This window comes from Pteronotus mesoamericanus, unplaced genomic scaffold (genome assembly GCF_021234165.1).
Source record: "Pteronotus mesoamericanus isolate MK-2021 breed Mesoamerican mustached bat unplaced genomic scaffold, CSHL_Meso_final contig_78, whole genome shotgun sequence".
In the NCBI taxonomy this organism is placed as follows: Eukaryota; Metazoa; Chordata; class Mammalia; order Chiroptera; family Mormoopidae; genus Pteronotus; species Pteronotus mesoamericanus.
In genome coordinates, this window is record NW_026555258.1 from 1,174,754 (window position 1) to 1,199,956 (window position 25,203).

Sequence of the window (25,203 nt, forward strand, 5' to 3'; positions counted from 1 at the left end):
GGTGCCGCCCACTAACTGGCGGGGAGGCCTCGGGTGCGCGGATCGAAACCGGCTCTCCGCGGCTCAGCCGACTGTCAAAGCCGACGGTCCAGGCATGGCCACGGTCACGGGGCTTTTCTCAGCTGCACCGAGCGCGGGCGGGCCAGCACGTGGGGGCGGGGGGCGCGGCCCGGTGCCACCCCGAAGGCCACCCGGGGCTGCAGGGCCCAGGGAGGCCGCAGCGGCACGGAGGGCAGAGGGGGGGCTCTGGGCATAGGCGGTCCTGGCCCGGGACACCGGGGGCGGGGGGTGCTTTTCCCAGCAGGTGGCGGGGAGCCGGTTTGCAGAGCCGAGCCTGGTAGAGGGTTTGGAATTCCAGCCTCGTACCAGACGGGGGGACTGGCGCTGGCCGCGCGGCTTCCTAGGCCGTGAACTTGCCAAGGGAGGTGAGTGTCTGATCCCAGTCACCTCACCCGTGACGTGGGAGAACCACCTGCCCCCCCAGGTGCACTGTGGGGCCGCCTGCAATGCAGGGTGGATGAGCTTCCCACGGGGCTGGGCCTGTCGGGGACGCGCGGGGTCGGGGAAGGGGATGCTGCACGTGGTCACGATACACGGGGGCAAGAGGCAGCCCCCGCCCCGCCACCCCCCCACCCCGCACGCCCTGCGCCCTGGGGGATGTGCGGGCTCAGTGAGGCGGCAGCGGCGGCGGCCAGGAAGGAGCTGAAGGGCCAGGTGCAGCAGTAGTTCCGTGGGGCCCGGGGGCTACCACCAGGATCTCAAACCAGGTAAGCACACGTGGGCAGGGACACCGCGGTGAAGCCACGGCCACAGGCCTGGCGATGACGCTGGGGTCGGCAGGGGAGGGGGCCAGCGGGCAGGCGAGGCCAGGTGCTGAGCGAGGAGCGGGAAGCATCCACCCGGCGGAGACCCCCGAGTGTCCCCACAGCGCAGCCAGGCTGCCTGTCCTCGCTCCGGGGCCCCAGCGAGGAGGAGGGAGATGCTCTGAAGAGGAACAGCCGGCGGCGGGGGCGGGGGGTGCAGTGCTGTCCTCTCCCACAAGCAGGGCACAGCCCCCCACCCCCTCTGAGGCTCCCTTGCATGCACCCCGGCCTCTCCCCAGGGCAGGGAACCCCCTCAGCCACCGGGCGCTACCCGCACAGGGCGCTTACGCTTGGAGTACCACCCCTGAGGACAGGAAAGCGTCGCAGAACCCACAGGGACCTGCCCAAGGCCACCCAGGCCCGCGGGGGCTTCCCGGTGCCGGGCCCCCACGGCCGGCCCCCCACTCCGCTTCTCCCCACCTTCGGGCCGAGCCTCCGTGCACCCCCACTTCCACCGACAGAAAATCACTGCGCACCCCTGCAGAGAGCGTTTCCAAACCCCTCAGCAACAAGCCGGAGCCCTCACGTGGGGGCTGGGGAGCCGAGCCCACGCTGCTCGCTGAGCGCCCGGGGCGGGGGCGGGGGCGGGGGCAGGGCGTCTGCCTCCGTCCCTGCTTGGCCTTCTCCTCCCCCCACCCCCAGGCCCCTGTGTGTCCCTCAGGAGAACACTTGTCATCAGATGGACGGTCCGCCGGGCCGTCAGGACGATCTCTTCTCAGGAGCGTTAATATCGTTACATCTCCAAAGAGCCTTTCCCCCAAAAAGCTCGTGCTCACAGGATGGGGCCCTGTCTCCCTAAAGCCGCCAGGCAGCCCACGACCCTCCCCCCGCTGCTGGCCGCACGGCCCTGGGCAGAGCCCCCTCCCCACGCCTCAGGCCGGCCCGTCCCCGCACCTCTGGGTTCGTCCCCGCGCCTGGCCCAAGGCGGGCGCCACCAGGCACGGAGTGCATGAGTGAATGAGGGAGCAAGAGGATCAACACATTCAGCGTCTGACCCCCGGGGCCCAGCCACCACCGGCGGAGGACTCAGGAGGTGATGCCCTCCGGGCCTCAGTTTCCCCACGTGTAGAAGGAGGGGTGAAAGGCTGTCCAGTTGAACGTCCAGCTGCGGAGACTGCGCAAAGGGTCTGGAATGCAGCCCAGCGGACTTGCGCGTCCACGAGGGCCACGGGGCCGCAGGCCGGCTGTCCACCCCTTGGGTGTCTGCCTCAGTGCCCGGCGCAGACACGTTCCCAGCCCGGGTCACTGCTCACCCCCAGGGTCGTCTTCAGCCGCGGTGCCCTCGTCCCGGCGTGGGGGGCGTCTGTCAGGGAGGACGGCCGACGGGGGCACCCACGGCACAGCGGCCAGGCTTCCGAATCCGGGCCGCCAGGAGGCCCGGGGCCCGCGGGACGCCGCGAGCCGCACGCTGGAGCGGGCACGCCCCCTGGACGCTCACCGTCCCCCGACACCTCCCACGGGCACCTCGCTCCCTCCGCCTGAAATCGGAAATCAGGGGGCTCCCACGCAACCTGCTCCGACCCCCCAGCCGTCCAGGCCGGTGCCGGCAGACCCCACGCTCGCAGGGGGGGAGACGGAGGCCCACACAAGCTGAGACTCCTCCTCCTCCCATGTCTCAGCTTTGGACCTACTGCGTGCCAGGCGCCGAGCCGAGGATCCTCGCAGCGACCCCAGGAGGGAGTCACAGCTGACACCCCCGTGTCACTGAAGGCCTCCCGCCGTCCCCCTCCGCGCCAGGTCAGCCAGTTCGCTCCTTCATGACCACTCGCTCTCCCATCATGAAACGCTGTGCCGGGGGTGGGGGCGGGGGTCTGCCCTCCCGGCGGCCAGACGGCGGGCGCAGCGACCTGACCAGGTGGAGGCCGGCCGGCCGACGCCGGCGTGGAACGGGGTGGAGGGATGAAGACGGCAGGACAGACAGGTGCGGATGGGCGGGCGTGTACGTGGGCAGGTGACAGGTAGCGGGTGGACAGATGAGCAGGCGGGCGACTGACCGGACCGACGGACGGACAGGGGGACGAGCAGAGGGACAGATGGACGGACAGAGGGCAGGTGGGCGCAGGTGGGCGGATGGGAGGGAACAGGGATAAAAACGCATGAGATGAACCAGACGGGAAGTCTCTGTAGACAAAGTGGCAGCGGCGCAGGCAGGTCCCCCGACAATGACAGTAGAGACGCGGGGGTGGGGCAAGGAGAGAGTCCAGCTACGTCCTTTCTCAAGAGCCCTGTCCCGGGGACGCTCCGGCCGCCCCCCCCCCCGCCTCTCCTGCCCGTCCCCAGCGCGAATCCACTCCCCGCCGGCCCCACGCGGCGGCCAGTTAGTGCATTTGGGGGCCAACGGGCCTCCATCCGGCCCTCGTTCCCTCCTGTCCCCTCCGTGGCAGCGGCGGAGGGACGCGCCCCCAAGCGTTCCTGGGAGCCTCCGTCCGGCGGCGGGTGATGGTGGCGGGGCGGCACCCCCACGTCCGGGGGCGCACGGACTCACTGAGCGTCACCTGGCCACCATCTGCCCCGCCGTCCCCGTGCCAGGCTGCTGCTGAGCCCCTCGCCCGGCCAGGACCGGGCCCGGCAACGGTCCCTTCCCAGGGGGCGGCCGGGGCCCAGAGGCAGGCGGCACTCCCCGGGGCCCGGGCCGCGGGAAGCTCTCTGGGGTGACACTCCCGCCCGTGGGGCCAGAGCGGGCAGGGCCGCCCTGTCTGCTCCACGGAAGCAGGGCCGCGCGGGAAGCAGGCGCCAAGCACGCTGTGCAGCCCCGCCCCCGCCCAGGGCCGCCCTGGCTGCCGCGCCCTCACTGGGGCCCTTAAACCCAAGGAGACAAAATGGACCGGGCCTTTCTGCCCCTCCCCTCCTTCCTCCCGCACCTCCCAGCCAGGGCAGCCCGGCACCCTCCCTTCTAGAACCTTCAGCAGAGCCCCCAGGAAGGACCTGGGGCCTACAGGCAGCAGCTGCCCCAGCCGGGGCGGCCCCAGGTCCCCATTCGGCTGGCGGGATGCCCAGAAACCCGGGCGGGGAAACGGGCGAGCCCCCGGGAGCTCACAGGGCTGAAGCAGGGGCGTGGGGAGGAGACCAGGGCACGCGTGGGGGGGGGGGGGAGCACAGACGCGGGCACACACGTATGGACGGGCCTGTGGGCCCACGCTCGGCCGGGCTGGTGTGGGGCGGGGACGTCCAGCCGTGGCCGCAGGGTGAGGCGGCGGCGGAGCCAGGCTCAGCTCTCACCCGACGCCATCCGCCCTGAGCTGTCGGTCGCCTGGGCAAGCGGGGCCAAGGCTCGGGGCCGTCCCCGCCCACGCCGATGGCCAGCACAGGCGAGGCCGACGCTAGTGTCATCGGGAGAGGAACGCAGGCTCTTCTGTGAGGCTGGCCTGGGGGCCACGGGGCCAGCCTGCCCCCCGCCGCGAGCTCAGCAAGGACAGGTGGCGAGGACCCTCGGTGCCACCAGGTGGGGCGATTAACACATCTTGCTGGCAGGCTAAGCGGCCAATACGCACCCGGAGCTGGCCACCCCCGTCCCGGCCTCCTCCCCCGCTGCAGGTTCCGGTTGCCAGGAATGAACCAGGCGGCACCAGGCAGGAGAGGGATGGTGCCGGCCCGAGCAGCAAACGGTGGAGGGCGCTGGGGCGCAAGAGCGAGGCCTCCGGGCCGGAGTCTGCGGACACCGGAAAGGCTGGGGGAGGGGCGGCGGCTTCCCGCGCAGCAGGGCCCAGGGCAGCGAGGCCCTCCGAGATGCACACGCCGCGGGCGGGGCCCGGGTGCCCTGAAGCCGGTCCCAGGCCCTCAGGAGGGGACCCGTGCCGGAGTCGGCTGGCTTCCGAGGTAATCAGCCATCCAGGCGACTGGGGAAGGTTTGGGGGCAGGGACTCAAGGGCACCCCCACCAGCCAGGCGGACGGGCTTGCTGAGCTGGGCGCCAGGGCACCCCCAGGCACTGGAGACAAGAGGCAGTCGCCCGTCAGGAGTGGAACCAGGAGACCCCGCGGAGCCACGGGCCGACGGGACTCACAAGGGCGTCTGGGGCGGGGGGCGCGGTGAGGCTCCCAAGCCACACTCCGGGCAGCGGGGAGCCCAGAGAACGGTCCCCCGCGGCCACCTCGGGACCAGAGGCTCTCCTTTCAGTCGCAGAATGTTCTCCTGGGCTTAGGCCTGGAAGGGGTGTGTTTGACAGTCTAGGAATTCGCTTCAAATTGAAAGAGAAAGTTCCAGCTTGCTGGGCGCTGCGGAGCGTGGACCCTGCCTCGGCCCTGGGCAGAGATATCAGCCCACGCAGCCGCGGTGCCCCCGGCCCCTCTCAAACGCAGCCCCGGCAGCATCCTGCCCAAGGGCGCCGGGCAGGCAGGTGGCTGCCAGAGGGGACCTCGTGGGTGAGGGCTCTTGAGCCTCCCCTTTCGGCTTCTCTCACACAGCCCTGCCCTCTGCCGTGTCCCCCGCTTCCAGCCACTTGGCTGTGCCGACCCCGAACGAGGACGACCCGCAGCCGGGGGGACCAGCGCTGGCTGCACCGGGGCCCCGCGTCCCACACGCGGAGCTGGAGGGGCTGACACGGGCCACCCCCGCCTCTCCGCTGAGCCTCTGGCGGGCACCAGGGCGGGCCCTCCGAGGAAGCCTCCTGCTCATCCGCCCCAGAGGTGCGGCTGGGCTCTCGCGGCTCCTTAGGGGAAGCCCCGGTGGGGAGTAAGCCGTCGTTTCTGAAGGAGCGTGTTGGGCTCCCATCCAGCCGTGAAACGAGGAAGGACCCGTGACCGCAGGAGCCCTCGCAGCCGAAGAGCCTGGGGGGCACCCCGTGCAACGTCCGGCGGCCTGTGGGGCCCTCTCGGGGGTCGCGGACCGGGGGGCGACCGGAACACCTCACGCTGCACGGAGGGGACCACGGAGCACAGGCTGCCGGGCCTGGGGGGCGGGGGAAGGACCCCGGGAAAGCTCTGGATGGGGGCCCAGACGGGGAGGGGGAGCACGGGCAGCGGCGGAGCAGCGAGGTGGGGGTGCGGGGGGCGTCTGCCAGCACAGGCACCCCACGCCCGCGGGCCCGGACCCTCTCGTCCGCTAACCCGCCTCCTGCCCCTCCGCCTCCTCCGGCGGGAGTCACGGCTCCCTCAGCAGACCCGGGGTGTCCGCCCCGGCTCCCGGGGGGAAGCCTCTGAGCCCGGGGACGCCCTGCCTGATGTGAGTGTCTGTGTCACCGGGGCCGTGGGCCCAGCCGCGGAGTCTCTGCTAGTGAAGCGTTTGGAGGGGGGCCTGGGCCCCAGGGGGCGGCCCCGCTCTGCAGCGGCCGGAGACCGCGGTCAACCGTGTGGGTGGTCAGCCGTGTCTGCGGGACAGACTCCCAGCGAGAACCCGGACGCCGAAGCTCGGGGTGGGGGCTCCCCTGGCTGCCAACAGCCCACGCAGGTTGTCACACACCGTCCGAGAGAACTGTCACCCCCGCGACCCTGCTGGGAGGGGAGAAGTGGGGCCAGAGCCCGGCCTGCCCCCTCCCCCGCCAAGCCTCCGTCGGCCCCCTCCTGAGGTGACCCGGGACCGTGCCCGCGAGGACAGCGGCCTCCTGGCTGGGCGTCCTTCCTGCAGGCCCAGAGCCGGGGGGTTCTCGGGGCCCCCCAACACTCCGTTTCTGCTACTGAAACAAACAATATTTGCTGAGCCCTCGTCTGGGCCAATCCTGAGCTAAGCCTCGTCTCCGGCAGCCCAGAGAAGCCCCTGTGTCACGCCGGGTCACCCACGTCTCGGGGCAGAGGCAGCGAGCAGCCCCACCCGCACGAGGCTCCAGCGAGGCGGGACGCGGGTCCCACCACGGCCGCAGCCCACACCTGCACCCTCTCTGCCCGCCGTCTCCCCAGAGGACGCGGCCTTCGCGGCTGGGGCTTCGTTCCCGGGGGCTCCCGGGCTTCAGAGGAGAGAGGGTGGGTTGCCGGGGCCCAGCGCGCAGGGCTGGCGGCGTGCTTCCGCCTTGCCCCCCACCAGCCCCCGCACTGTAGCAAAGCCCGGGCTGCGGCACTGGCCCCTTTGGGGTGTGGGGGTGGCAGGAGAAGGCACCCCCCTTCGAAGGACTTTACACCAACCGGAGAGCAGGACGCAGGCCAGGGACAGACGCACAGCCAGCTCGCCGAAGCTTCACCCCCTGGGAGCCCGCTGTGCAGCCCGGGTGGCAGAGGCCCTCAGAGCCGGCAGCCGGGCGCGGCCGGCCGCGGGGGGAGGGGCCGGCGGGGAGGCCAGGCCCGCCGCCCGTCCGCCCCGGGAACCTCACGGGGCTCCCGGCCCCAGGGCCCCTCGCGGGGGACGTTAACGGACTCTGGAGAAGGGATGCCACTCGAGCATCACGGGAAAGAGGGGAAGAGCAAGTAGGACGATGGACGGTTCCACAAACCTCCTGCCTGCCTTCGCGGGTGTGCGGACGTGCAGGCAGATAAGGGCGTGGGGGAGGCGAGCTGGGCAGGCAAACCACCACACCAGGCGTCGCCGCGGCCGGGGACAAGGAGCAGACGGTCGCTCTGGGGAGAGCGGCGCAGAGGAACCCCGTGGGGCCTGTGAGTCCAGAAACGGCTCGCCTTTTCTGAGGCAGCGTCGGCACCGCCGGATCCCAGCGCCCCGTCCGCCGCCCCCGCCGGAGACGGCCGAGCCGCCGGGCCTCGGGGCTCGGCGACATTAGGGCACACGCTGGGCGCGGGGACAGGGGCTCTGCCTCCTGTCGGTCTTTATGCTCTAAGCTATAAATATCCTTTTGTACGTGTTTAACGTGTAGTTTCGAAACATTTCTAAACAGACTGTCGTGTGTCTGATGTGCTTTTCTTTTTAATCTTCATTTCGATGGAATTTCTAAGTCCTTGGAGGACCCACCGGTGACGTCAGTCCCTGACGGCAGCTTCTGCGCCTGTGACGCGGAACCGGAGCCCACGGCCGCACCACGGGGCGGCCGTGCCGGCCCTGGCCCACCGGGCACCGCGGGCCTGGGACCCCCAGGGTACAGGCAGGCCGCAGCCCCCGGACAACAGGACGGACCCACACCTCAGGGTGCAGGGGGCCATTTCCACACCCCCCCCGCCCCCGCTAGGCCATGTCCTCCCAAAGCATCCAGAAAGCGCAGTTCCTGCGAGCGCCCCTACCCGGCCTGGGACCCGCTCGCCCGTCCGACGCCCCCCGACCCTGGTGGGGGGCCCAGGACCGCACCGGCCGGCGGTCGTGCGGGGCTGCCCTTCTCCCCGCCCCACGCGCGGGGTGGCCCGTCCCCGGCCGAGATGAGCGGCCGCACCGCAGGGGGTCACGGGACTCTAAGCGGAAGGAAATCCACGCGAGACCGTCCTGCCGAGGACCCCATGCGGGCCGGCCCCCTTGCTCTGCCGGCCGTTACCCACAGGCGCCAGCCCGCTCCCCCACCCCCACACGCAGCCGCGACCTGTGGCAGGAGGCCTCCGCTGACCTTATCGCCTGCAGCGGGAGAGACCTCGCAGGGCTTTCCTGGGGCGAGCGCACAGCAGCCTCCCCCTCCTCCCCGCCCCGCCGGCGCCACCAACAGGCAGAGGTGGGGACGGCAGCCGGAGGGTCCGGCCTCTGAGCCCAGGTGGGCGGAGGTGGGGGGGCGTGCGCCCCGGGGGACTTACCTGATCCCTTTGTTCTGGGCCACATTGTGCAGGGACAGCCTGGACACCGCAGAGATGACCTGGGGGGAGAGGGAAAGACCTGTAATTTCATGAGAAAACAGACGTCGCAACACAGCTGCCCTGAAAAGCTCCGTAGAAAGAGAGCACTGGACACGGAGTCCACTTCGTCTTCGGGGGGAGAAGAAAGCAGCACCGCCTACCCAGGCCAGGCCCCTGCGCGGTACAGATTGTGCAGGATTTGGAGTCCGGGCGCACCGATATCGGGGGGCTGCCCGGCTGCTGGCGCAGGCTCAGGGGCGCGGGGGTCCTGCAGGGGGTGCCGGGGCCGGCAGGCTTGTCGGGAGGCGAGCTGTGAAATGCTGGGCGACCAGGTCCGCTCCTCTCTCGGCCGAGCCCCACCTCGGCCCTGCTGGCCACCGCAGCACCCACCTCCCCCCGGCTCCAAAAGCCCCAGGGAGGCAGGCATCAGGCTCCGCAGGCGACCGTGGGGACACCGAGGCAGGGAGGGGGCGCACAGCCCAACACACTGCAGCACAGCGAGAAGCTGCTCACGACCCTGGCAGGACCCACAGGGACACAGAAGACGCGGAGCCCAGCCTCAACCTGCAGGCTTCGCGGCGTGAGAGCGTTTGCGCGTTCACGTGTGTGTGCACGCACTTGTGTGTACCTTGCACGTGAGCTTGCATGGGCACACACATGCGAGTACATGGGGACACAGAACCAGAACACGGCCCGGGGTGAGCGCTTGCTCCATCCAGACGCGCCGGCCGGGTGCGGGGCGCCCTCACACCCGCCGAGGCCCGTCCCACCGTGCGCGCTGGGGAGACAGGAGAACAGGTCGGCCGCTTGCCCGGCTCGGACGCTCCTTTCGGGGTGCTCTCCTTCCAGCAGCAAGTTTCCCACGGCGCGGGGGCAAAGCCCGAACCGAACCCGAGGGCCGCTCCTCGGCCCCCGAGACAGGGCCGTGGCCAACAAGCCGCAGGCTGCGTGGCTGAGCTCCGGGCGCGGGGACCCCCAGAGGCCGTGACCCTGAGGAGTGACCGGGCTCGTCTCATCTGCGTGTCCTCAGGCGAGACCCAGTGGCTTATCCTGCAGCAGCTGCCCAGCCGGGCCGCCAGGCTCGGGAGCCCGGGGGTCTCTCACAAGCACCTGGGCTTCGGCTGCTACTCTTGGCTTTTGAGAGCTCTAAATATTTACAGAGAGCAGACGTTAGAGCAACACTGCCGTGTGCCCTCCCGGTCGTCTGACGCGCCAGAAAGGTTGGCGCTGGGGGCGCTTGGCGACTCCGGGCCCACGAGCCGCCCCTCTCGCCCCCTGGCTGTGCCAGGCGTCACGGGCCAACCGCCACCCTCCTCCCCACGAGCCCTCCGCCCGGGCAGCCGAGGCGCCCGCCACCGAGCAGCGCTGGCACAGGAGGCCCAACCCGGGCGCCCACCTGCATCGGGCGTGAAGGCGGAGCTACGCACGTGGGGGAGCAGCCGCAGCGAGGGAGCCGCCAGCAGCAGATGGGCCCCGACACGTCCGTGGGCCCAGGCCCCAGGCGCAGAGCGGCCCCCCGCCGGCGTGGCCCCGGCAGACCCGGCCCTGACACCGTAGCCACTTGGCTCCGAGCGCAGCCTGTCGCTAGCGGCCGGCGCCGGGCCCAGCTCCACGGTCCCGTCCACACAGCGCGGCGCCTTCCACGGGGTCAACGAGCCCAGCGCCGCTCCCGCCCTGCCTGGGCCACGCGCTCCCCGCCGGTGTCGTGCGAGACGGCAGGACGACCCGCCCCGGAGCCCCGGGACCGCGCTGCGGGGGGCAGATGTGAGACCCGAGACGGCGGTGAGGCGAGCCCTTGAGAAAGCGCGTGGAGCAGGCGGCACCACCCGCAGGGGCTGGGCTTCCCCGGAGGCGCCGCTCTGGAGACGTGTTCCAACCCTCTCCCCACAGACCTGCCTCTCTTCTGAAAACGCAAATGTCAAAGGATGACATTTTCCCAACTTCACGTCCGCCTCTCGTCTCTGTCCCAGTTAATAAATGAGATGAAGACACACACACACACCTGCCCCTCCTCCGGTCCCCACCCCCACCGCACACCCAAGCTCAGTCCTCTGGGCCCGCGGCGCCCGCTCCCCCTGGGACCCCCGGGCCCGCAGAGCTTCATTCTGGGGCGGGGTCAGGGGGCGCGGGGACAAAGACCTGCTCCCGGGAGCCGGCTCCCCGGGGCCCCCGCCCACGCTGTGCCCTGATGCCCCTGCCACCCTCGGCCTCGCATGACCTTTAACATCAGCGGCGCCTTTAATACTCAGCGAGGGAACAAGGAGCGGACGGGGCAGGCTTGAGGGCAGGACATCACGGCCTGAGGCCGGGACCCTGGGGCGCAGGCTTGGCCCCTGCCGCTGCCGCTCCACCCCGGCCGTGGCCCCCCTGACCCCGGCTCCCCAGCGGGTCTGGGTGTCCAACACCTGCAGCCCATCAGCTCCCTCACGTTCACGGGCGGCACTTGGGAACACAGACCTCCCCCCGCGTCCCTGCAGGTTCCCAGTGGGACGGGGCGGGGCCCGGGAACCTGCGTGTACGTCCAAGGCCCCCCGTGGCTCAGGAGTGCGGCCCGGGGGTCAGACAGGCAACGGCACCGGCTCGGTCACCGTGCTGCCCCACTCCTGCAGGGTGGGGTCCAGGGCAGAGCACCGCAAGCCCATGGTTCCAGAACGGGGTCCCAAGGACCCCCACCCTAAGGGTGCACTGCCTTCTCGGACAGGCAACAGGCCGAAGACGTTGAGCCGCTGACCCCGTGGGCCCCCAAGACAAGGCAGGGCCCCGGTGCTGGGCTCAAAACTCCCGCTTCTAACCCTGCCCAGGCACGGAGAGGCAGGCAGGCGGCCTGAGGGACACATCCCAGAGGGGCCCGGATGGCCCGCTGTGGCCGCCAGCAAACCCTTCGGGGCAGGGGGCTGGGAACCCGCCCCGGCCGGAGGGAGCGAGCCCTCGCCGCCCCCCCGGGTCCGCCCATCCTCGTCCCTGCCGGGCCTTCTCACCCTCACACGCGGGGGGCGGGGGCGGCTGTGAGGATGCGGCAGCGGGACCTGCGACCACCGGGTGCCACCGCCTGGAGCTCCAGCGTCCAGCCCAGAAGCCCCCGCCGTAATGTACCCCGTGTCTGCTCTCAGGCTCCGGGGGGCTGAGCAGAGCTGAACGCCGGCCTCAGACGTGCGTCGGGGCGCCCGCCACGGGCGCCCGGGGACCTCGCCGCCCAGCGCCCTCGCAAAGGGCCGGCACATCCGAGAGCGGCCGCGAGGCGCCCGCCCAGGTTCGCCGCAGGAGGGTGCTCCTGGTGGCTCCCGGGCCCCGTCCGCAGGGGCGCCGTGCCGACTGGGGTCCGGGGCACGCTGCCGCGCGCACCCTCAGGGGGCATCGCTAAGGACGACAGAGATTTTGCTCTGGGTGTGTGGAGCGGTTCGGTCCCAGACGCCTGCACCGCAGCAGCCGGCGGACACCGACAACCCGGCAGCCGCCCGGCTGAGAAACAGCGGGAGGGAAATGGCGGCGGGCGCGCCCACGCGGGGCGACCCGGGGCCGCGGGCAGCAAGTGGGCGGGGACTTACTGCGGCAACGTTTCCGCAAACACCCTAATGAAAGAAACAGGTTGTAAAACGTGGATGAGAGGGAAATGTGGTCTCATTTTTAAAGACACCGGGTCCTTCAAAGGGCCGGCACACAGCACAGGGGTGCCCGCTGAGGGCAGCAGGGACGGCTCCGCTCCCCCGTCACGTCTTCCTCTCACGGACACACGTGTAGGGCGGGGCTGTCCTATAAAACGAAGCGTCTGTTGGCGCCCCCCTCCCGCCCCCATGGCGCAGCCTCCCCCCAAATTCTCCTGTCGTGAAACCATGCTCCTCAGACCAAAGGCGCCTGACTCTGGACCTCGAGCCGGACGAGCAGGGTCAGGCCCCCCTATGCCACGGCCATCGGACTTGTCACAGACGCCACATGCCCACCCCAACTTGGCGTGGCCCCCCGCAGACCCCCATGTGAGCAGCGGCCCCCAGGACAGGAACGGGGTCCCGCAGTCCCATGCGGCTGAGGGGGCTTGGTGTGCTGCAGGAGATGGGCCAGCGCGGAACATGGCCGTCCCTCGGCACACGTGGACGAGGGTGGGGGGGCGGGGACGGATGCCCGGGAAGATCGGTGGCTGGCTGGGCCAACGGGTGGTTGGTTCGACGGGTGGGTGGTTGGATGGACAGAGGGACGGTTGGGTGGACGGACGGGCGGTTGGGTGGACGGGCGGGCGGTTGGGTGGACGGGCGAATAGATGGGCCGATGGACAAGCAGGATCTGCAGCCAAGGTTCCAACGAGAACCTGCCTCCCCGTCCCCACTTCTTCATCATGAGAGGTGAGCAGCCACTGACTGAGCCCCCGCTTCATGCGGTGCCCTAGGGTTAGCGTGACTCGGCCACCATTCCTGTATGTTCCCTCCCCCAACGCTCCACTTATTAGAGGAAGACCCCGGGGGCTGGAGAGAGGAAGGGCCTTGCCCAGGTTACCCGGCAACACGTGGCCGAGCTAGGGCTGAACTCAGGCCTCTGCGACCTGGCCAGAGCTGCCACCTGCCGCACCCCACTCCTCGCAGGCGCCTGCCGCTGGTACAGAGCCCTGCCCCCCTCCTCGCCCGGCTAGACCCCGTCTTCCAGGCTCCCTTGCAGCTACTGACGTCCGCCCCACGAACAGCAGCGAACGTCGACAGGGCCACTCACAGGCCCGGTCACGAGGCCGGGCAGCCTCTGGGGCCCCCTCACAAAGCCTCGTGTTAAAGGGGGCGAAGCCCTGAAGGGCTGCGTGGGGCAGAGGACACACCGCCACAGCTCCGACCTCTCACAGCTGCCCCACGGCGACCCTGCAGCGCCCGCCCCTGCACTGGAACTCGGAAGGACCGTGAACCTAAGCAGCCCAGAAATCGCCTGGAAGGACCAAGGTGGACACGAGCCGGCCTCTGGCAGGGGCCCGGGGCTCCCGCACACCGGTGACGAGGCGAGCGACGGCCCGTGGGTGCAGAGCCTCTCAGCCCCTCTGGCTCGCGAAGGGCAAGCCCACCAGCAGGACAGTCTCCTCGGCCCCCGTCTCCCGCTGCCACTGGGAATCAACAGGCAGGAGCCGCACAGAGGGGACCGAGCCCACGGGCCTTCCTTATCAGCCAGGGCCACGCGTCTGGGAGCACGCGCAGCCCCTCAGAGCCCGATGACCAGGTCACCCAGCTCATCTGCCTACGCTGCCCCGGCACTCACCTGTCTGCCTCGTAAGTCCGCCCTCTTCAAAGGGAATCGCCTCAAGCCGCTCTCCCCAGCTCCACCTGCACTGCCCGCCCGAGTCTGCCTTCTCACACCGAGACCAAAGGCTCGGGCTGTTGCCTTGGAAGCGGCCGGCAAGGGGGGACTCGTTCCGGACCGCGTGCCATCGCACGCCGCGCCCAGGCTTCGCCGAGCCAGGGCCACAGGATCCCCAGCCGCGCTGGGCCACGGCGCACACGGCTCGGGCGGACGCGGGGAGGCCAGTGCGAGTGGGCCCGGGCCCCAGCACCGCTGGCTGAAGACGTGGCCGGCAGCAGCTTCGGGGCCAGGTGCAGGGGAGCAGGACCCGGTCACCCGCCCTGGAGGGGGCAAGAAGAGGGCCGTGCAGAAAGGCCCACCACGGACGGCTCCCCCGCACCCCGTGGCCCCCCGCCTCCGGCACCTGCCCTGAACTTGCAGCGCGATCTGAACCGATTCCCGAGTCAGACTGCGCAGCCTCTGGATCAACACCCTCACACGCGGCTGCGCCGTGGGGTCCCCGAGGCCCGGGGACAGTCTGTGGCCCACGGAAGGAGGCGGGCGGGGGTGGGGTGGGCGGGTATGACTGAGCCTAACTGGACTCAACATTAAGTGCCTGCTCTGAGCCTGGAATGTTCCAGAAGCCGTTCTAAAGAACTGGCAATCGCAAGAAAACAGCAGAGAGGCACAAACCAGGGCGTGAGGCCAGAGGCCTGGGTTCAAGTCCTAAACTGGCCACAGACCCTCTAAGCCATGCTCTGGGCCTCCGTTTCCCCGCCTGTGGAGTAAGAACGACAGTACAACAGCAACGACGGAGCCCCGGCGCGTGCACGGCCCGCTCCCCGGCTGCGCTCCCGCCTCACGGCTCAGGGCGCCCTGGCCTGCTCCTGCGTCCGCCCCGGGAAGCGCCCGAACCCGGCAGTCTCGAGGGCCCTCCGAGCGCTGACGGCTCCCGTCCCGGCCCTGGAACAACAGCGGGTTGAAGGCTCCGTGGTCCCAGGACCGGGAGCAGGCCAGCCGGGCCCTGAGCTTCCCACCAGGCAGGTTCGCGGGAGCCAGCCAGGGAGACTCCAGTTCCGCAGCGGAAGAAGCTGAGCGTCCGCCTGGTCCGCAGCCTTCGAGGGGCAGGTGAGAAGCCTTAAGAGCCGCTGGGAAGATGCCAGGGATTTGCAAAGGCCACCAGGGACTTCGGCGGAGCCCAGCCTGGAGGCTGTGCTGCGCTGGAGGCTCCGGGTCTCAGACACGGCTGCCCCACAGCCCACGTCCGCCCGGCCTCATTCCCTCCGGACCCGACGGAGCCCTCTGCCACCCTTCTCGTTTTCAGGAGGGGACCCCAAGGCCTGGGGCTGCGCCTGACTGGCAACGGGCCCCGGCGAGCCAGGCTCGCGGCCCTGGCCCGGGCCCAGGAAGGCCAGCTCATCCGCTCTGGACCTGAGGCTGCCGGCGGCCGGCAGGACCGCAAACCTCACCCTCAGGCAGCAGGGGCGGGGCCGCTGCGCGGGGGTCCTTCGCAGGCCAGGAAGCCCGTGGGCCCGGCGGCGGCTTTGGGGGGCCGGCTGGGTGGGCCCGCCTGGGCCACTCAGCGTCTGTGAATGCGCCCCACCGCAGCCTCTCCCTGCCCCCTGCCCCTCCCTGGAAGTGACGAGGGGGCAGGGCCAGCAGCTGCCACAGGCTGAGCAGGGTTGGCTGAGGCCACCCCGCCCCCACGGCAGGTACAAAGGTGAGGGCGGGTACACTAAACACAGGAAACATCCCAACCCCAGGCGGCAGGCAAGCGGCAGCTCGTCTCCCCAATGCCGGCGAAGCCTCGAACCAGACGCAGGTCTGCACCCTGCAGCTGAGTCATCGCCCGCAGCCACGCGAGTCCCCGGGCCCAGGACGCTGACGCCTCGCTGCCGACAGCGGGGGTGGGGCAGAGCCCGCCAGACTGGAGATCTCGGCCCCTGCAAGGACGCTGAGCCCCCTTCCCTCTTCCTTGCAGTGGAACCCTGGACTGGGGGGGGGGGGCAGGGGGAGGGGCAGGTGCAGCCAGAAAGCAGGCCTCCCACGGCAGCCTGGGGGGAGGCGCTGCACCCCTGACCCCCGCTCCTGCCTGGCACACAGATGCCTGACTCAGTGTGTGCGGGCTGGCTCCGCCGCAGGCCTGCGGGGTCGGGACCCTCACCCCCAGTTTCCAGGTGGGGAAACTGAAGCCCAGCCGGCAACCTCACGTGCCAGGGCCACGACTCGGACGCCAGCCCTCGCCGAGGCATCTCGGCGTCCCCCTGGGGGGCGGCCTGCCTCCCGCCGGGGGCCTGAACTCGCCAGCGGAGCAGGAACCGGATTCTGCGTGTCGCCCCCACCCCTCATCCTCAGGATGCCTGGCATCGGTGCGGGCACAGCGGCCGTCACCAGAGAACGGCCACGCCACGGCCCCCGGAGGCTGGAGACCCACAGCCCCGGGCTCTCACAGCCACTTACTGGCCAAACGGGCCATCCCGCTGAGTCACAGCCCCGAGCTGCGCTCAGGGCACCAGACCTGCCACCCGCGCCCCCTCCAGTGAACTGACGCTGAAGGGGGCCTGAGCCCCGACCCCGGGCCTCAGCCCCGACCCCGGGCCTGACGCTGGCCCGGGACGCTGCCGCGCTGCCTCACGGAACCTTCAACACCCAAGACAGTCAGCACCACCCGTCAGACAAAGACGCGCAGCGTGGGCCGCAGCAGCAGGGAGGGCGGGGGCCTGGGTGGTCTGAGGGCGCCACGGCCCTTGCAGGGGAAGGGCCAGGAAGCCGGCCTCCGCCTCCTGGCTAAGCCTCTCCCCAGGACCGCCCCCCCCAACCCCCGCACTCCTGGCACCTGCGCTCCGGGCTCCCGGCCCCCGCCATCCGCCAACGCCGCCCGCTGGCTCACAGGGGCGCAGCGACAGCAGCCATCACCTGACGAGCGTAGATGGGCATCGCGGTGGCTGCGCCGCCCCCCCGTCCCCCGACTAATGGCCACTTTAACGGCACGGGGAACAAAAATTGCGTCTCTCAGCTCACGGCACTCATTTTCCCTGCACACACACGTCTCTGCAGCGATGCCTTAGGAACTCGGTTATTAACTGCAAGAGCGGGCGGCGCTGCGGCCGTGAGTGCCTCCCCCCAGATCAGCTCGGCACCCGCCCCCGCCCCCGGCCCCCGGCCCGCGCGGGCTGGGCTGAGGCTGAGGCTGGAGCGCCCCCTCCCCGCGGCACGGCCTCCCTGGGCTGTGTGGTGGCACAGGAGAGAGTGGGCCCACCCAGCCACACGGGCGCGGCGGGGCGGGGGCCGGGGGGCTCTCGCACAGCGCTGAGCTCGGCGCTCTGGGCGCGCTCGGGTCGGACGCCCCTGCAGCGCCCAGGGGGGGCCTGCGGCGGCCACCCCGCAGGCGGGCAGCGGCCCAGGCCGATGAGCGGGGACAGCGGTCAGCTCGCTGCCGCCACACGCGCTCCAGGGCGACTGCTAACCAGGCACTGGCACCGTGGGGCACGTGTTTCTGGAAGGATCCGCCAGGACTGAGCGGGAAGAAGAGCCGCTCTGAGCCTGGAGACCCAGGCAGCCACCCATCCCCGGCGGAGGAGCGGGCAGCGAGCAAGGCGGGGCCTCCCGTTCTGGCCCAGGAGTGAGCGCCGCACGCCCACGTGTTTCGGGGACGTCACCCCGCGGCCTCGCCGTCGCAGGCAGGTGGCCCCTTCCGCGCCCCGCCCCGCCCGCCACTGGGCGTAGGCAAAGCTTCACGCAGGGCTCGATATGTGCGCCGCCCAGACCCCCCTGCGGAAGCCCCTGCCCGAGGCGACGGTCCTGGGGGGGCTCTGGGAGGCGGTCGGGCCCTGCGGGGGGAGCTCCTGTGAATGGGATCGGGGTGTTTGTAAGGAGACTCACGGGGTCAGGGGTCAGTTCTCCCATGCGGTGGGGCTGGGGGGGTCACAGTGAAAAGGCGCCAGGCAGAGCTCCCCCCCCGGGGCCCCCCCCCAGGGCAACCTGAGCTCAAAGGCCCAGCCCCCAGATGGGGGAGAAATTTGTTGTTCAGGCCCTGGTCTGAAGTATTTTTGTCACCAGCGTCCAGCTAGCAGCCACGACGCCGCTGGCACCGAGCTGGGGGCGAGAGGCCACCGGCGGTGCCTAGAGCTCGCAGGGCCTGTCAGGGGCTCCGGGCTGCGGGCAGAGAATGGGCCAGCTGGCGGGACAGGGGCGCCAGCCGGGCCTCGCCGAGTGGGCGGGGGCCGCCGAGAGGTCCCGAGAGGAGGAGCCACTCGGCAGAGACCTGGGGGAGAACAGGAGTTGGCGGGGCTGTGGGGCGCGGCCTCGGCTCCGGGCATCCGGGCGACTCCCACGGACCCGCCCGCCCCCCGCAGCCTCAGCGGCGCAGTCCCCACTGTGCGGGGCTGGCCCGCAGCAGAACGTCGGGTGACGGTCCCCTCTGCAGGCACCGCGGATAGAATCAGGCAGAAAGCAGCCGCAGACAAAGCTGCAGAAGACAGCGCATCCGCCTCGAGTCCGGCGAGGACGGAGCGGAGAGGAGCGCAGGGCGGGCCGGGCTGGGCACCCTGCGCTCCTCACGCGGCCCCAGAGGGCAGGCTCCCCAGCGGCCACGAGCCTGTCGTCACGGTCCCCAAAGGAGGCCCCGCCAGCGCCTGGGACGCAGGACAGGCCCCCGGTCCGCGGCCGTCACAGCCGGCCGAGACCTGTACTAGGTGCGAGGGTCCCCCAAAATTCACGTCCTCCCCAAAACCTGGGGTCCCGTCTTCCAAAACACAGAGGCCGACTCTGCCCCACAGACCCAGAGGGCAGGACGTCCCGTCCCAGGTGACACGGGGACCATGGCAGGCTCTGGTTCTTCCTGGTGGGGGGGTCATCCTTAGCGGGGTTCCCGGGGCGCAGGCCCCCTCGGAGAACAGAGCCAGCAGCCTGCGTGGCCCCAGGACAGTGAGGTCCGGGCACACACGGTGGCCTCGGCTGGGGCGGGGGCGGGGCGGGGCCATCTGCCAGGCCCCTTCTGTGGGAAGTGACCCTTGACCCAGACAGAGCCCTTGGGGACTCCCCGCAGGGACTAATTGCCTGGAAGCACAGACGACCGCCCCAGGGATGAGGGAGGGCGGGGACAGCTCTGCCGGGAACAAAGCTGGGCTCAGCTGCCGAGCTGCCGCCCCTACGACGCCCAGGGAGGGGGTGGCCAAGAAGCCGGTTTCAGAGATGCGGGCGGCTGGGCCCCCCGCGGGGAGCCATCTGGGTCCTAGGACCCCACCTCTCGAACAACAGCGACTACCCACCAGCGGCCCCTGCCTCACCCGACCCCCCGCCAGCCCCACACACGCCCAGAGGGGGCCGTGAGAGTCCGGCTGCCCTTGCTGAAGACCACCAAGAGGACCCCCGACGGCAGGACCGAGCGCCGGGGCTCGGGCAGCGGGCACCGCGTGGTCACCAGGCACCGCGACAGCGCCCACATGGCAGCCCACCAGCCCAGCTCCCCTTTCTGGCCACGCCCCCCAAGCTGGGGTGGGGGGCGAGCTGAAAGACCGGGGCACGGCGGCTGGGCGGGAGGCGGCTGCTCAAGGTCACCCTGGGCGTCGAGGTGACGGGCCCCCACTGCCTCTGCTTCCCCAGGGCCCTGTCTAGGACCGGCCCCGGGAGGCAGGCGGGGGTCCGGTCAGTGGAGCCGAGGCGGGCGGCCGTGAGCTGGGAAGGTCCTAGGCCCACAAACAGCCTCTGTTTGTTTTGCAAACCTGGGCAGGAGGCCGAGGCAGGGAGCGAGGACGGACACCCTTCGCAGACGGCTCACACCCGAGTCTACGGACACACACCCATGCGGGGTGCAATGGGGTCGCTGGTCGCCGCTGTGGGGCTCCAGCCAAGACGAGGTCGGCCGACCCCGCGGGCCGCTCGGCTGGACCCCGTGCGGAGAGCCGCGTTCACAGGGAGGCCCGCCCGGCACGCAGCCGCCACCACCTCGCGCAAGCAGTCGCTGGCGCGGGACACGGTCCCCAGGACCCCAGGCTCTTCTGGACCCTCCGCGCCCGGGATGCAGGGCCAGCGACCGGGCCCTGCCCTTGCTGAGCCGCTTTCGGATCTTTCGCAAATGCAGCGCCAGATCCGGGCGACGCTGCGGGGGCCCACACGGCTCCCAGGCGGGGCATGCGCACAGCATTTGGCAGGCAGGAGGCACGGCAGCTGGACGTCCCCTGGACTCTGACCCCGGGGCCGAGGCGGACGTCACTGCAAGGCCCCGCCGAGCATCCTGCCTCCAGGGAGAGCGCGGGAGGCGCCCCAACCTCCTCGGCTGCGCTCCTTCTGGGGATGGGGGGCCGGCGTTGGGGAGCCCCGCCCGGAGGGTGCCTGCCTGCGCCTGGGGAGGAGGAAGGGGCGCCTGAGCTGAGGCCGTCTCCAGAAACCTCCTCTCCCCCAGCGCAGGCACCCATCCGACCACGTGGCCGGGCCATGGGCCCCCCGGGACTGCCCGCTCCTGGGGGCTGTGGACAAAGGGGAAACAGACCCCTGCCCTCGGGGACCCGTGTTCTCGAGGGAGAGTGACACAGCAAGTTTACAAGGTGGTCGCTGCCCCCCGAGCGGCTCAGCTGGCTGGAGCGTCGGAGCCCGCCGGGGGCTCTGGGCAGAGGCGGCCACGGTCCGGCTGCCCGTGGAGCGGCGACTCCAGGCGCTGTGTGACGACCTGGTGGGGGCGGGGCCCAGCAGCCGGGAGAGCAGGCGGGAGAGGAAGGAGGCAGCCCAGGTGTGAAGCAGGAGAGTTGAGGAGCAGTGGTTGACTGGAAGGTTTTATTTGTTTCTAGAAAGAGGGGAAGGGAGGGAGGAAGAGAGGGGCAGGAACATCAATCGGTTGCCTCTCACGTGCTCCCGGACTGGGAATCGAACCCGCGACCAGGACGCCGCCTGACCCACCGAGCCATGCCAGTCAGGGCACGCAGTGGTTGACTTCGGCAACTCAGGGCTCGTCGGCCTCAGCGCACAGGCCTTGGCAGGCGGTCTACGCCGAGGGGACAGCAGCACACCCAGTCCCCAGCCGACACCAGAACCCCCCAGCGGGGCCACCGCTGACCCCGCTGGGGGGCCAGATTCCAGGCCTCGGGACAAACACACGCGGGCGCACAAACACCGCGGGCACAGGCACGCTCGGTGCGGGTGCACACCCACGTCTCCCCGTCCCGAATCCTGGCAGGAGACGGCACCGCCACGGGGAGAGGGGAGGTGGGGGGGTCTTTTCCCAGTGCCTCCCTGCCCCTCACTGGGCCACCTGCCACCTGCTCCGTGGAGGAGGCCAAGGCAGCGCGGCGCCGAGCTTGGTCCGCACAGATAAGGCAAAATAAAGGAGCGAGGTGAACTGCCGGGGAGCCCGCGACTCGTGCCGCATGCTAACCGCCGGCGACTGGTCTGGAGAGTCTCCCTCCTAAGGGAGAGAGCCCCGTTTGAGAAAGGCCGGGCGGCAGGCCCCGCCCAGGACCAGCCAGCACACGCGCCCGCCTGCCCGCGGGCGCTGGCCTCTGAGCCACCGGAGGAGCTGTGCTGGCTTTTCCCGAGGAGTCTGGTGCTTCGAGAAGGTGGCGGGGGGAGCCTCCAGGGCCCGAGGGGGAGGGACAAAGGACAACAGGGAGGGGGTGGAAGACAGGGAAGCAGGGTGGTCCGAAGCGGAGGAAGCCCCATGGCGGGCGGCGAGAGCACCCTCTCAACCACAGCCGGGCTTCCTGGGCCAGCCACAGCCACCTCCACCGCCCCCGACGCATGCCAGGCGTGCTGAGAGCAGTTAGTAAGTGCCTCCAGCGTGCGGACGGGGCAAGGGCGCAGGTCGGGCAGGGGAGGAGAGGGGGAGGCCTGGGGGCTCTCCAGCAGCATATTGTGCCTGGGGCCAGTCACTCCACTTCCCGAACCTCGGAACCTCGGAGTCAGTCCTAACTACCCAGGGCCTCACAAAGCAGCCAGCCCTGCGCCTCGGGGCTGCCGCAAACTTGGGGCTCGTGAGGGTTCTGGAGAAGGAGGAGGCTGCTGCCCTCCAGGGCCTGTGCCTGCAGCCGCCCCACCCCCGCCCCGGCTCCCTCCCTGCCTGCTGACCGCAACGTCTCTGCTCACCAAAGCCAAGCAGGCCCCTGACCATCCTCCCGCCGGGGCTGGCCTGAGATCTGCACCCAGCACCTCTCATCCCCGCGACGCGCCCCCGTTCTTCCTCCGTTCCCGGTCAGAACCCATTATCAAGAGGGACTCGGGCAGACCCCTCAGCACTGAGCAGTGAGCAGTAAAGCCTAATGGGTTACCTAGGTCAACAAGAAAATGCTTAAGTCAAAGGAGTGACTCTCTAATGGTGGAATGTCAAGCTGAATGTTTTTTATGATCTGCCCGAGAGCTGCAAGCCTACCATGAGAGAAACAGAAAACGCATTTTTTTTCTTTCGCTAGCTGGGCTTTTTTATGTTCACAAAAGACAGCCACGCGTTTCAGTAAACCAATGACATATAATCTCCAAAGCGCCTTCGGCAACTCAGAGCAAATGCTGGTCCCACTGAACTTATGACAGACGCCACAGAGGGACATGTCTGTGCCAATCAGACCGTGGCTGAGCCTGGCCTCCGTGGGGGGTCCCTGCCTCCTGGAGGCGGGAGTCACGCACCCCCTCCCCGACCCCTGAGAGGGACGAGGAAACCGAGGTGCAGCGAGCGGCCGCCTCTGCCCAGGTCAGGCCTTCGTCCAAGGGCTGCGCCCCCTCTGCCTGCCCTCCCAGAGCAGACCCCAAAGACCCCAGCGAGGCAACCCTGGAGACAAGAAAGCCTGCAGGGCCGTCTCAGTCCATTCGAGCCGCAGCAACAACACGCCGTAGTCAAGGCGATTCATCGGCGGGCGATGACCGTCTCTCACGTTCTGAAAGCTGGAAATCCAAGGTCAGGGCGCTGGCAGACTCAGCGTCTGGCGAGCGTCCTGCCTCATAGACAGGCCTCCCCGCACTGCATCCTCCCATGCTGAAGGGGTTGAGGGAGTCTCTGTACAAAGTTGCGGACTCCAGTCCTGAAGCTCCAGCCTCGTGGCCGAATTGAACCCAAACCTCACCTCTAAGACCAACAGCCTGGGGATTGGGGTCAGTGCGTGAACCTGGGGGCACGGCCGGTCTACGGCAGCCACAGCCACTGGCAGGGACTGGGACCGTGGGGGAGAACTGGTGGGCGCTGCGAGCCCCCACCCCCACCCCTGCTGCCAGCCCCCGGCGCCACGGCCACGGAGACCCGGCCCGGCCGCGGCGGCCGCGGTGCTGAGAGGCCCCGCCCCGACCTCCTGCCGAAGGGCCTCAGCCATTTCTCATTTCCCTGCTTCACCGACTCCGTTTCCAAAGCGATTGAGGTTCTAACACCATTAAAGATGATTTAATTTACTTTTCCTAATGACATGCCCGCTGTATTAGGACATTTCTCCTTTTCCACTTGAAAGACACCGCGGGCGATTTTCTCCAGTTAAATTAATAGGGGAACCAAACCATCAGAAACGGAAGGGAGGCACTGGCACCTCCAGCTCAGCCAGAAACTCTTCCTAAACGTGGGGGGGAGCAGGGCTTGGCTCGGCAGCAGGACAAAGCCTGCAGAGAGACCCCCCCCCCCCATTTAAGCGCCTCATTTCTGCACTTCAGGTGCTTCCACGGGGCGATCTAAGCCACGCCCGCTGGCCACTCTGCCACCAGCACGGGGAAGCGCCCAGGAACCCAGGGCAGAGACCCGGCCTCCAGGGGGCGCCCCCGCCGGCGCCTGCTGGGGGACAAGGCTGCCTCCCTCGTGGCTCCTCGAGGCTGGTAGACGGTGGTGCCCATTTTGTGGATAAGCTGACTGAGGTCATCAGCGAGGGGTGGCGCCTCTGCAAGGCTGCCCCCTTGGCAAACACAGAGGCAGAACCAAACCCGGCCTCCCTGCCTCTGTCCGCGAGCCACAGCCGCCGGAGGCCGACGGCCGCACAAGTCCGGACCCTCGAGCCCCGGTCTGGCCTCTCGCCCTGCGCTGGCTGCGCCCTCCCCGTGGGCGGCTGAACTGTCCATCCCCCTCGCCAGCCTCCCTTGATGCCATGCCCCTGCATGTGTGACACACGCCCCCCTGGAGGGCACAGCCAGCACTGTGCACGAGGCCCCCCTTCCCCTGGGCCCTCAGACCGGCCGGTGCGACAGGAGATGGGAGGGACCAGCGGGGCGAGCGATCAGAGCCTAGGGCCCCAGGCCTCCAGACCCCGTGCAGCTGCCTCCTGGCCCCAGCCCGGGCCGCCCAGCCCTGCGTCGGGCGCTGCTGGAGCCCAGACTCCCGGCCCGGGCCCCGCTGTCCCCGGCGGCCCGCACAGCCGGACGACTTCCCGGGCCAAAGGCGGCCTCAGCTGGCACCGGATTGTCCCTGAACATCCCTCCCGCGCTGGGGGGGAGAAAGGCCACTTAGCCATTTTTGCCACCAGCTAAAATATTTCAGTCTCAGATCAGAAAGGAATGCGAGCCGGCAACAGCGCGGAAGCAGGACCCAGACGGCCGCCGCCTGTCTCGGGGGGCACACAGGCAGTCGGCGCTCGGCGCCCCTGGGTTGAGACTGTCCGCCCTCCGCCCCCTGTCCTTCCGCGCAGCCCCGGGGTGCCTTGCGCCGGCCCCAGCCCCGGGGACGTGTTCGGCTGCGCTAGGCCCTGCCCGCCCGGGCACTGGGACGCGGCCGGCGCGCGCCTGTGGGCCTGGGGCCCGGCCGGGCCCTGCGGAGGGAACAAAGAGGGCGGGGCGAAGGTGCTGCCGCACTCCCACCCCGCGACCTGCCAGGAACCGGCCTGGCCTAGCCACCGCCGCCACGCCGGTGACCCCGGAGGAGAAGGCGGCAGCTCCAGCAGGGGCGGGGGACAGTGGCTGGAGGCTGAGGCCAGGGCCCCGTCCCGGTCAGCCTTGCCCATCGCCTGGTGACTGGGCTTAGGGGGCCGGAGGGCAAACAGGCCCGGTTCTCAGTGTCCCCCTACCCCATCCCCGCACGACAAGGGCTCTGGCCAGAAGGCTGCTAAGGCCGGCCATTCTCGGACCTGTGCCTCCCGCTGGAAGCTAGAGCAACCCAGAGCGGCTTCACGGAGGAGGTGGCACAGGGCTGCCCAAACCGAGGGGCTGGGTCAATTGGCCTCCAGGCTGCCAGGAACGGATACTTTGTTATAATTTACCTCTGGACCTCAGGAAAGGGCACTTTGTTACAATTAAATCTTTCCATTTTGATACTGTTTTTCCTCTTGCCTCCTGCGTCTCACTCAGCCTTTTTAGCAAGGGAAGAGCGTCAGACTCCAGGCCCAGATGGCAACAGGTGCGCCCAGGGCACAGCGGGGACACAGTCGGCCAATCAAAGCCGACTGCGGTCACAGGCCGATGGAGGGCCAGGGAAATCCCAGCTCCCAGCCAACCCCGGCGTGGGGCGTGCAGAGTGAAGAGGACGTGGAAGAGCGGGGTGACCAAGACGCTGGCCCACGAGGACCAGGGGGCGCCCTGATGGCT

The 25,203-nt window shown here is 69.9% G+C and overlaps 1 protein-coding gene across 2 annotated transcripts in view; it reads right to left on the reverse strand.

The window, feature by feature from the left end:
* Positions 1-25,203, reverse strand: part of VAV2 (vav guanine nucleotide exchange factor 2) — a 103,131-nt gene that overhangs the window by 46,708 nt on the left and 31,220 nt on the right. For both annotated transcript variants that reach the window (XM_054584138.1, XM_054584137.1), the window contains exon 3: positions 8,452-8,510. In XM_054584138.1, the coding sequence (XP_054440113.1) occupies positions 8,452-8,510 (59 nt within the window). The remainder of the gene's footprint in view (positions 1-8,451; positions 8,511-25,203) is intronic.